This window comes from Ranitomeya variabilis, chromosome 2 (genome assembly GCF_051348905.1).
Source record: "Ranitomeya variabilis isolate aRanVar5 chromosome 2, aRanVar5.hap1, whole genome shotgun sequence".
Taxonomy (NCBI): domain Eukaryota; kingdom Metazoa; phylum Chordata; class Amphibia; order Anura; family Dendrobatidae; genus Ranitomeya; species Ranitomeya variabilis.
The window spans coordinates 212,155,766-212,168,617 of record NC_135233.1 but is presented as its reverse complement, the minus strand read 5'-3'; the positions used below and the strand labels follow the sequence as shown (position 1 = coordinate 212,168,617).

The 12,852-nt window shown below is 41.7% G+C and overlaps 1 protein-coding gene across 2 annotated transcripts in view; it reads left to right on the top strand.

Moving 5' to 3' along the window:
* The window catches only part of NR5A1 (nuclear receptor subfamily 5 group A member 1), a 311,739-nt gene extending 299,162 nt beyond the window's left edge, over positions 1–12,577 (top strand). For both annotated transcript variants that reach the window (XM_077283563.1, XM_077283562.1), the window contains exon 7: positions 12,013–12,577. In XM_077283563.1, the coding sequence (XP_077139678.1) occupies positions 12,013–12,260 (248 nt within the window). In that variant the 3' untranslated portion in view covers positions 12,261–12,577. The remainder of the gene's footprint in view (positions 1–12,012) is intronic.
* The last annotated feature ends 275 nt before the right edge of the window (positions 12,578–12,852 follow it).

The following is a 12,852-nucleotide window of genomic DNA, read 5'->3' as shown; positions in this document are numbered from 1 at the left end:
CTCGTTTTGACTTTGTGGTCTCATACCTGCCTGGTTCGAAGAATGTTAAGGCTGATGCTCTCTCTAGGAGCTTTGTGCCTGACTCTCCTGGAGTCTCGGAGCCAGCTGGTATTCTTAAAGCGGGAGTAATCGTGTCGGCCATATCTCCTGATTTGCGACGTGTGTTGCAGAGATTTCAGGCTGGTAGACCTGACTCGTGTCCACCCGACAGACTGTTTGTTCCTGATAAATGGACCAGCAGAGTCATTTCCGAGGTTCATTCCTCGGTGTTGGCGGGGCATCCGGGAATTTTTGGTACCCGAGATTTGGTGGCTAGGTCCTTTTGGTGGCCTTCCTTGTCACGGGATGTGTGGTCATTTGTGCAGTCCTGTGGGACTTGTGCTCGGGCTAAGCCTTGTTGTTCTCGTGCTAGCGGGTTGCTTTTGCCCTTGCCCGTCCCGAAGAGGCCTTGGACACACATTTCCATGGATTTCATTTCTGATCTTCCGGTGTCTCAAGGAATGTCTGTCATCTGGGTGGTGTGTGATCGTTTTTCCAAGATGGTCCATTTGGTACCCTTGCCTAAGTTGCCTTCCTCTTCCGATCTGGTTCCTTTGTTTTTTCAGAATGTGGTTCGTTTACACGGCATTCCGGAGAATATCGTGTCCGACAGAGGATCCCAGTTTGTGTCCAGATTCTGGCGATCTTTTTGTGCTAAAATGGGCATTGATTTGTCGTTTTCATCTGCCTTCCATCCTCAGACTAATGGTCAAACGGAGCGAACTAATCAGACACTGGAGGCTTATTTGAGATGTTTTGTTTCTGCGGACCAGGATGATTGGGTGACCTTCTTGCCACTGGCTGAGTTTGCCCTTAATAATCGGGCTAGTTCCGCTACCTTGGTTTTGCCATTCTTCTGCAACTCTGGTTTTCATCCTCGTTTTTCCTCGGGTCATGTTGAGTCTTCTGACTGTCCTGGGGTGGATTCTGTGGTGGATAGGTTGCAGCGGATTTGGAATCATGTGGTGGACAACTTGAAGTTGTCACAGGAGAAGGCTCAGCGTTTTGCCAACCGCCGCCGCGGTGTGGGCCCCCGACTTCGTGTTGGGGAATTGGTTTGGTTGTCTTCTCGGTATGTTCCTCTGAAGGTTTCCTCTCCTAAGTTTAAGCCTCGCTTTATTGCTCCTTATAAAATTTTGGAAGTTCTTAACCCGGTGTCTTTTCGTTTGGATCTTCCTGTGTCGTTTGCCATTCACAACGTGTTCCATAGGTCTTTGTTGCGGCGGTACGTTGTGCCTGTGGTTCCTGCTGTTGAGCCTCCTGCTCCGGTGTTGGTTGAGGGCGAGTTGGAGTACGTGGTGGAGAAGATCTTGGATTCTCGTCTCTCTAGACGGAGGCTTCAGTATTTGGTCAAATGGAAGGGCTATGGTCAGGAGGATAATTCCTGGGTGGTCGCCTCGGATGTTCATGCGGCCGATTTGGTTCGTGCCTTCCACGCTGCTCATCCTGATCGCCCTGGTGGTCTTGGTGAGGGTTCGGTGACCCCTCCTTAAAGGGGGGGTACTGTTGTGAACTATACTTCTTGGCTCCCTCTTGTGGTCACTAGTGGTTTTGGCACTTGGATTGTCCTTTCCCAGGTTGGTACTCACCTGCTTCGTTAGGCCTGGGGTGTTGCTATTTAAACTCCCTGGATTCTCAGTCCAGTGCCTGGCATCATTGTAATCAGTTCATTTCTGTTTGCTCCTGTCTTCAGGTCCTGTTTCCTTGCAAGATAAGCTAAGTCCTGCTTTCTTATTTTGATCATTTGCGTTGTTTATATTTTTGTCCAGCTTGTACAAAATGTGATTCCTGATATCGCTGGAAGCTCTAGGGGGCTGATATTCTCCCCCCACACCGTTAGTCGGTTTGGGGGTTCTTGGATATTCAGCGTGGATATTTTGCAGGGTTTTTTGCTGACCATATAAGTCATCTTACTATATTCTGCTATTAGTCAGTGGGCCTCTCTTTGCTAAAATCTAGTTCATTCTTACGTTTGTCTTTTCTTCTTACCTCACCGTTATTATTTGTTGGGGGCTTGTATTACTTTGGGGTCTTTTCTCTGGAGGCAAGAGAGGTCTTATTTTCCCTGATAGGGTTAGTTAGTTCTCCGGCTGGCGCGAGACGTCTAGGATCAACGTAGGCACGTTCCCCGGCTACTGTTAGTGTTTGCGCTAGGATCAGGTATATGGTCGGCCTAGTTACCACTTCCCTATGAGCTGGTATTTATGTTTGCAGACTTGCTTTAATCTCTGAGATCCCCTGCCATTGGGATTCATAACAGGTCAGATCCCTAGTGTCAGCGGTGGTTCCTGGTTTAGTGGTGGGCATATGGTGACAACTGTGCAGGGGTGACACCGGTATCACTGTTCCCTCATGGCTGCATAGTGAGTGGCATACCCCATAATGGGGACGTAAAGAGGAAACTGGAGAGGCAGCAATGGTGTGGTGAAAGATAAGTAAACTTTACTTAAAGCCGCAGGTTGATAACAGCAGATGGTGGTACATGAGCTTGATGGTTACGCACAGAGGGACAGTTCCTAAGACCGATGCTATCCTAACTCCATGACCAGGCTGCAAGTATTGGGCTCTTGAGGCAGTGTTTCTATGGATGTCTATATTGAACCAGTACTCACATGAAGTGGTTCATCAGATAGCTTGACTCGACTGCAGAGACATGTTTGAAGATTCCAGAATTTTATTGTGAAGTTGAACTCTTGTATTATGCAACTTCAGTAGGTAAAAAGACATCTCTGAACCAGAAATGTGCATATATCAACCTCTTAACATGGCTGACATACACTAACTGGGGAAGAAGGGAGTGGTTACTGACTTCAGAGCCAGGCTACAAGGAGAGAGACAGGACAAACTTCTAAAAAGCAAACCTGATTTGCATAGCAGTGTAAAAGCAATAATACAGTATAATGATAATCCACTACTGTATGATTGCCAAGTCGTGGGATATGACCGCTTCCAATAATGGCAATTACAGAAGCAGGCATTCCGGGAATAAGTGGGAATGCAGGAGACTATATTCCTGGACAGTCTGTAGGATCTGCTGGTTAACCTGGAAGACTAAAGTAAGCATGTATTATCCTATATGGGACAGCTACACCCTAGTGGGCCTCCAGATAACAGCACCTTCTATTCGTCATTACATGTAGGTTGGTGACCAGTTTCATCATCTGCTGCTTGGCCTTCCTTGGCCTCGCCATAGGGGCTTTTCGGGGTAAACGGGAGCTGCTCTCCATCTTCACCATGGCTACCTCACTGCTACTCTGACTACTAATCAGAGTTGCAGCATTTTATAAACTAGACCCTTAATTCTTCCCTGTCAGCTAATTGGTGAAGATAACCCTTTAGTGTGTGTTATAATTAATGTTATCCCCGACTATGGGGCATTACACTCCCATCCACTCAAACGTTGTCTGCATATGAAGAAATCTCCAGATCAACATTTCTGTAGATTATGCATATATATGCAAAAAAAGTGCCCTCACATTGTGTACAATAGCGACTCTGAGATAATTAAACACGGAGAGGATAGAGTCCATGCTAATTAATAAAAACATATATTTTATTGAAACAGTTCATAGTAGATACAAATTTACAGTCACATAATTAATGGGAAAGATTAGGGTATGTGCACACGTTGCGGATTCCATTTCGGATTTTTCTGCGCAGATTCTGCAGAATCCACATGTAAAATGACCTGCGTTTTACCTGCGGATTTTGTGCAGATTTCCCCTGCGTTTTTACACCTGTGGATTCCTATAATGGAATAGATGTAAAAATGCTGCAGATTCCGCACAAAGAATTGACATGCTGCGGAAAATAAACCGCTGCGTTTCTGCGTGGAATTTTCCGCAGCATGTGCACAGCGGTTTTTAGTTTTCCATATTTTTCCATGGTACTGTACAATGCATGGAAAATTTCTGCGGATGCGCAGGGCCAAATCCGCAGGGCCAAATCCGCAATGTGTGCACATACCCTAAGGGGCGAAGCGGTGGCAATAGAACCAGAGTAAAGGTAGCCAGAGGTGCTGTTTGTGTTATGTAACCAAGGGTTAGTGCATGCAAAGCAGTCAATTGGAAGTATGTAAGGTAACCATCCTATAAATAATCAAGGTAGTAATAGCCATGGTAGATGTGTGCACATGTACTTAAGAATATTCAGTGCAGCCCTATAGAGATAATGGATGTTCAGTAATCTCTATGTTATAGTTAAATAATGTGTAACAGCACATTCAGTTTAGCCCCTGCACTGAAAGCAGACACAGTAACATGCACAATACAACCCATAGCATGTGAATGCATATAGTGAAAATTAAATAAAGGATGGTAGCAAAGAGAAGGCATACATTGCCAATTACCCATTGGTATAGTTAGGGTAGCACTCCAGCTCGCCGTCTCCAATGTACGATTCGCTTTTCTTTGCTTCATTAAGGGGAGCCCGTTTCACCCCTTACCTTTCCCATTATTTATGTGTTTGTATATTTGTATCTACTATGTATTGTTTCAATAAAATGTTTTTATTAATTAGCATGGACTCTGTACTTGTCTGTTTAGGTTATTTGAAGGTTCAACAACAAAACCTACAGATATGACCACAAATATGTTAAAATAATAGTTTTGTATATTTTATATTTTGATTCATCAAAGTAAAACAGAATAAAGAATGATGGGTGAGATCATCATAAGGAAATAAAGATAATGATGCAGGATGTAGCCAATGGTGCATACATGCAGTGAAAGCGGCCCCTTGGAAGAAGCCACGGTGAACGCGCGTCGGGCATTAAAGGTTATATACACCATTGTATGGAAATCTTGTATTACATGTATAGTATGGCATGGATTTTGTGCATTTAGATTCTCTCTCTGGCTGTATTCCATATCTCTTATCATACCTTGCAGGAAGTACCATACTTACGTTTCTTTTATCCACTCGCCTATATCTTTAGGCATTAAGCCCATGTTGTCAGGTTGAGACATTTTATTATCCATTACACCTCATGGCACTTTACTTTTTAACTCACTTCAGCTATATATTTTAGTTAATTGCAACAACATTTATATCTTGTGTATAGATATACTCTTTTCTGATAGCCATTGTATGTATGCATCATTGGCTATATCGTGTATCCTCTTCAGTAATTCCTTATGGTGATGTTGCCCATCATTCTTTATTCAATTTTACTTTGTATATTTTATAATTTGATTCAATAAAGCTATTATTTTAACATATTCGTAGGTTTTGTATTTGCATGCTGAGTGTAATTCTCGTTACTATCTTTTACATTGGCCCACTGATTTCCTGCCAATATTTGGAGGTTATTTGGAGCTTGTTTTAAAAATAAAAACCTAAAAAAACAGAGGTCCATAAGGACCCAATGATGGACATAAGATTATCATGGTATTAAGAGTTAGACAAAAAGTGTGGACGGGTAACAAATGCTGTTTGTGGACCAAACCCCTGTAATGCCGCATTCACACATCTGTGTCACAGTCTGGTCTTGCTGGTAGTCTCCTAACCTCATAGGCCAGTTTGCGCATCACAGATCATGACACACATAAGCGTTCAATGCAACGTAAACCGAATTCAAGTAAAATGACATCATGTGCGCAGGTCTTATTTAAACTGCGTGGTTGGCAAGTTCCTTCTAGTATCCCTGACTTTTGGATGACTTATAAACCCAGTGTCATTCTATAGTTAGCACACCTGACTTTTAGACCCGCTACGTCATCGCAGGTCATTGTCTCGCTATGCATCACTGGGAAAGGAGCATTGCGAGCATCGGGAAGGCTGCAGGGGCTGTGTGGGACCCCGGAAGGTAAGAATATCATGATTTTTTTTGTTTTGTTTTTATTATTTTTATCATGGGTTGTGTTGTGTATGCGTTTTCGCAGCGAAAAACCAATGTGAAGACGCATATACGATGTGTGCACATAGCCTTCTAGGATGCACTGCAAACGTAAAAAAAAAAATGGCTCCAGTGCATCCGTTTTTTACAGTCAGCACAGGATCCGTCTTTTCAACATTTTGACTGATTGTAAAAAACGGAAGTGTAAAAGAGGCCTAAGATGACTTGTAGACCCGGTGTCATTGTATTGCTAGTCTCCCTGACATTTAGATGACTTGTAAACCTGGTATTGTTGTATAGCTAGTATCCCTGACTCTTAGATGACTTGTAGACCCGGTGTCATTGTATAGCTAGTACCCCTGACTTTTAGATGACTTGTAGACCCGATGTCGTTGTAGAGCTAGTACCCCTGACTTTTAGATGACTTGTAGACCCGGTGTCGTTGTATAGTTAGTACCCCTGACTTTTAGATGACTTGTAGACCCGGTGTTGTTGTATAGCTAGTACCCCTGACTTTTAGATGACTTGTAGACCCGGTGTTGTTGTATAGTTAGTACCCCTGACTTTTAGATGACTTGTAGACCCGGTGTTGTTGTATAGTTAGTACCCCTGACTTTTAGATGACTTGTAGACCCGGTGTCGTTGTATAGCTAGTACCCCTGACTTTTAGATGACTTGTAGACCCAGTGTCGTTGTAGAGCTAGTACCCCTGACTTTTAGATGACTTGTAGACCCGGTGTCATTGTAGAGCTAGTACCCCTGACTCTTAGATGACTTGTAGACCCGGTGTCGTTGTATAGCTAGTATCCCTGACTTTTAGATAACTTGTAGACCCGGTGTCGTTGTATAGCTAGTATCCCTGACTTTTAGATAACTTGAAAACCCGGTGTCGTCGTATAGCTAGTACCCCTGACTTTTAGATGACTTGTAGACCCGATGTCCTCGTAGAGCTAGTACCTCTCACTTTTTAGATTACTTGTAGAGCCAGTACTTTCCATCAGCAACACTGATTACTTTCAGTGGTTGTGTCCACCATGTAAACACAGCTCCATGAATGCGATCCGAACAATGGGCACAAATGTCACGTTTGGTAACATTCTTTGCTAATGTGGATAACATCCATTTATACTGCTCCTTCTTTCACCTCTGCACATTCACAGCTGCTGCAGGCTCAGCTGTACAGAGCCGAGTTTCATCTCACGTTCACGAAGCAATTGCTTTGATCGAGAGAATTTTCAACATTTCCCACACAATCAAAGCAAAGGCTTTGACTGGAGAGGCTTCTATTTGTGCTGCTAAATAGATTTCTCTCCTGAGCAGGTAAAGTGTTTTAATTAATATTGGAGCTTCTCAAAACAGCAATATTTATGAAGATCACTCAGGTAAGCATCCATTCTGTAGAAGGACTTAATAGAGCTTTAATGGGTTGACCTGTCATTCGATTTCATGTCTTGCATTCATAGAGCAGTCACCGCCGGAGAGGAGAAAGGGCTTTTTATAAGCCAGCATATTCCCTTAACCATTTCCAAGTTATCAACAGCTTCAGCTAAACAAAGGCAGTTCTGAATGAGGAGAACACTTGAGGGCATAGAAATAATCCGAGGCACGTCTGTATGTGTGATGGGTTCCATTGTGACACGACCAACTGCTTGCTGCCTCCGTATGAAGTGAGTCAACGTTATTTAGCCAACATTCTTTGTGGCTTGGCAGAATGAAAAGATTATTCAGATATTCAATTAAACGCTGAATAGGGCCTTTCGGAGAATCAGGTGAGTTAGACAACGACTGTCGATCAAGCCCTATGTATTATTTTGACATTCATCAATGCAATGTCTTTATGGTTATTATGAAATAACCTCAGGAACATGGAGCTGTGTGGCTTTTATTTAGCAAAACGTTTCAGTGGAGCAGAGAAGAAGAAAAATAATTCTTGAGTGCGACATGAGTTGGATTTCGAAAAACAGAGAAAAAAAAAATAGCCAGAGATAGTAGATAATATGGTTTGTAAATGCAGCAGATAGATATAACTTAACCCAATAGGTTCATGACATACAGTCCTTGACATCGCCCACTGGTTATTGTTCCACAGAACGTTCCTTCATGATGTGCGTCTGTACAGACAGCTCTTATCCATATTGCTACGAGATTTTGCAACATTTTTTGTTTTTAAGCTTTTTCTTTGTGTTCAACAAAATGATATATAATATTAATTGAGAAAATCCAATGGTCTAATATTAGTCGTTGTTACTTCTTTTCTTTAAAGGGGTTGTCCATTTAAAAAGTATTATTTGAAACTCCGTAAGGCATGTTAAATGAAGTGCGTCTTCGCTATATATCCATTAAAAATAGTGTGCGGTTTGGTTTGTACATTACATTTTTAAATGTAGTTGCATTTCCTGCAGTTTCCCCTATAACCAGAATGATGGCCCACCTTGCATGGTTTCAGAGATGGATGCACATGCTCTGTCACTCACTATGCAGCTCGAAGGGGAGGATCAGCCTCTTCACTGATGAATATTCACTCAGGACAGGTCATTTTGGGCCATATTGGCTTCTCCACCTCCCCCCAAAAATATGTGGAGCAGGCGGGGTTAAGACACATAGGAGTAGTCACAAAAAGCATACGTCACAACATTTAAACACACTCTACAATACCACTTTCACAGCCCCCACTCATTATGATATCCCCCAAAATACTCCCACACACATTGATACTTTACCATGAATTCCCCAATACAATTTGCCCTCACAGTACCCCTGACCTGATGCCTCACACACAGCTCCCCCTACAGTATGATGTCCCCACGGTACATTTCCCAACAATATGATGGCCCCTACATACTCCCTCACAATCTGATGGTCTTCATAGCCCCCAAACACTAACACTCCCCACAGTATATTACCCACCCCACGGTATATCCCCCAAACAGTATGATGCCTCTATAGCCCACCACACAGTATGATGATCCCACAGAACCACAAAGAATAACCACCAACACCACAGTGAATTGACGCCCAAAAAATGACAATTCGTTTAAACTTATATATTTATACATTTTACAGATGCGATGATACTGAATGTTTATTTTTTCCCATGTCTATTTTTATGGTGATTTTAGTTTAGCGGATTTTTTTTTAAACTTTATAATTTTTTTAGCTCCCTTTGGGTATTTGATCCTGCGATCATTTAATCACTTGTGCTTTATACTGTAATACAAATTGCAATATATAGCTAAAATACTGTTATCCTTTGAAACCTAACTTGTAGCTGGGCTTCACAATAGTTAAGTGCCCAGCTACAACAGTGCCCATGATTGTGTTACATGTGTGTGTGGGATGGGCACTAGTGACGGCATGCCCCCATCCACCAAGACAGACCTCCTTAAATTCCTTTGTTAGAAATGGAAAGCTGCGTTTTAAGAGGCTAACAGCAGTGCTTGGAGCTTAGCTTTGCTCCGATTGCTACTTTTGTAGGCAGATGCCGGTTATGGTGCGGAGTCTACTCCATTACCTTGCACCCCAACCCTAACCCTATGTACAGCAGATGTTGGGGAGGATATAAAGGTATTCTGCCAGGAGCTTAAGGTCAACTAAACTAATGATACTACTGTACCAGGTAGTATATATATATATATATATATATATAAAAAATTTATTTTTCTTCATGATATGAAAATCGTAAATTCACACTGAAGGCATCAAAACTATGAATTAACACATGTGGAATTATATACTTAACTAAAAAGTGTGAAACAACTGAAATTATGTCTTATATTCTAGGTTCTTCAAAGTAGCAATCTTTTGCTTTGATGACTGCTTTGCACACTCTTGGCATTCTCTTGATGAGCTTCAAAAGGTAGTCACCGGAAATGGTTTTCACTTCACAGGTGTGCCCTGTCAGGTTTGATAAGTGGGATTTCTTGCCTTATAAATGGGGTTGGAACCATCAGTTGTGTTGTGCAGAAGTCTGGTGGATACACAGCTGATAGTCCTACTGAATAGACTGTTAGAATTTATATTATGGCAAGAAAAAAAGCAGCTAAGTAAAGAAAAACAAGTGGCCATCATTACTTTAAGAAATTAAGGTCAGTCAGTCCGAAAAATTGGAAAAACTTTGAAAGTGTCCCCAAGAGCAGTGGCAAAAACCATCAAGCGCTACAAAGAAACTGGCTCACATGAGGACCGCCCCAGGAAAGGAAGACCAAGAGTCACCTCTGCTTCTGAGGATAAGTTTATCCGAGTCACCAGCCTCAGAAATCGCAGGTTAACAGCAGCTCAGATTAGAGACCAGGTCAGTGCCACAGAGTTCTAGCAGCAGACACATCTCTGCAACAACTGTTAAGAGGGGACTGTGCAGCAGGCCTTCATGGTAAAATAGCTGCTAGGAACCACTGCTAAGGACCGGCAACAAGCAGTAGAGATTTGTTTGGGCTAAAGAACACATGGAATGGACATTAGACCAGTGGAAATCTGTGCTTTGGTCCGATGAGTCCAAATTTGAGATCTTTGGTTCCAACCACCGTGTCTTTGTGCGACGCAGAAAAGGTGATCGGATGGAATCTACATGCCTGGTTCCCACTGTGAAGCATGGAGGAGGAGGTGTGATGGTGTGGGGGTGCTCTGCTGGTGACACTGTTGGGGATTTATTCAAAATTGAAGGCATACTGAACCAGCATGGCTACCACAGCATCTTGCAGCGGCATGCTATTCCATCCGGTTTGTGTTTAGTTGGACCATCATTTATTTTTCAACAGGACAATGACCCCAAACACACCTCCAGGCTGTGTAAGGGCTATTTGACCAAGAGGGGGAGTGATGGCTCCTACGCCAGATGACCTGGCCTCCACAGTCACCAGACTTGAACCCAATCGAGATGGTTTGGGGTGAGCTGGACCGCAGAGTGAAGGCAAAAGGGCCAACAAGTGCTAAGCATCTGTGGGAACTCCTTCAAGATTGTTGGAAGACCATTCCCGGTGACTACCTTTTGAAGCTCATCAAGACAATGCCAAGAGTGTGCAAAGCAGTCATCAAAGCAAAAGGTAGCTACTTTGAAGAACCTAGAATATAAGACATATTTTCAGTTGTCTCACACTTTTTTGTTAAGTAAATAATTCCACATGTGTTAATTCATAGTTTTGATGCCTTCAGTGTGAATTTACAATTTTCATAGTCATGAAAATACAGAAAAATCTTTAAATGAGAAGGTGTGTCCAAACTTTTGGACTGTACTGTGTGTATATATAATTATAAAAAATAATTTTTCTTTGCTCAAAATAAAAATCAACAAGGTGCACTTACAGACTAATTTACATGACGATTCAGAGGTGATTTTCTCAGCAAAAAAAATAAAAAATCTAATTACGGCCAGGAAGGTATGTTTAAGCTACTACCCAGCAATATAATATTTTGACACCCCTAAAGCTCATGTCAGATTATCTTTAGACTGCAATTACGCTTCCGTGTCTTTCTATTTCTCATCCTTTTTGCATCCATGTTGTATGTGTTTAATTTTTCTCTCAAATTTTAAAAACTGAAGGGGCTAGAATTTATTTATCCACTGACTATTAATGGATCAGTGCAGGAGTGGACATATCATTGGTTCAACCTGTGTAGCCAAACAGGAGCCAAAGAGGTGAGGGGCACCTTTCCACCTCCAAAACATGTGGAATTGTGTATTATGATGAGCTATAGGACTGCAAGGGGCCCATGTATTCTTATACCAGGGGGCTTTTTTCTTTCTATGTTCCAGTTGATCAGTGGAACATGGTTGGAGCACTGAAGTACAAAGTCAGTGTTCTGTGTTTTATATTGATCCCTGTTGACTTTTTGGGCAAAACAGATGAGAATAGGAAAAGCCCTGATTCTCGTGGATCAGACAAACTGATACGGTTTTAAAATTGATGTGTGCATGAATCAATAAAACTCTGAGACAGTGTGCCGTCTGGGAAAAAGACAGACCATACACAGATGTGTGAACATAACCAGAGTAGACCTTGTTGAGTTTTCTTCTGTAGGCATCTCAGATACTTACTTTGAGAAGACAAATGTCTTGAAAAGAAAGTCAATACCATAAAAGTCAATAACATAAATCTGTGTTTCCTGATGGCTAATTTTCATTGTTTTTTTATAATCAACAGATGAAAAGTTCCTGGAAAACCACAATTTAGCCAAGAGTGCTCAAGAAAAGATCAACTCTGCCCTCCTGGAATACACAATGTGCCACTATCCCCATTGTACGGACAAGTATCGCCTACTTCTGCTGAGGTTAGCTGAAATTCGATCCATCAGCATGCAAGCGGAAGAATATCTTTACCACAAGCACCTTAGTGGGGAAGTTCCCTGCAACAATTTACTAATTGAAATGCTCCATGCTAAGCGGGCTTGAGAGGCTCCATTCAGAAGTGACTCAATATTAAAGCTTTCAAGGATTGCTCGACCTAAACAAACCAGGGACTCTACAAAGAGCGAGATCATTTTTATCAATGCTGCCTGTCCAGAAAAAAAAAATCTTTGGTGATGTATTTAACCTATAGTATTGGAAAGTTTCAGATTTATTTTAATATAATTGTGGCTCTTTACTGAGCGTTTTATGTGTAATGGCTTTTTTTTTAATATGCCATTATTTTGTCGTGTTTGGTTCATCATGACTATCTAAATGCTTCTTAACATAAATGTGAAAAAAATAAGAAAAATCAACCGCTACATGTGTGGGTGACCTGTTGGGTATGTTTATTTAAAATAGTTGTAATATACCATTTTCTTATTTTAACACGTGTCCAAAGTTAACCCATACTGATATGCTTTATTATGGCTTTGGTTGCTGAACCCATTTTATTCAGAAATGTCGTGAATGTGTTTATAGTTCAGCACAAGAAGTCTAAAGCACATATTTTAAAGGATCCAAAAAATAAAACACTAATGTATTATGTAAATTGGGTAACTTTCTTTTTTTTCAGGGCCTCATATCATTAATGTTG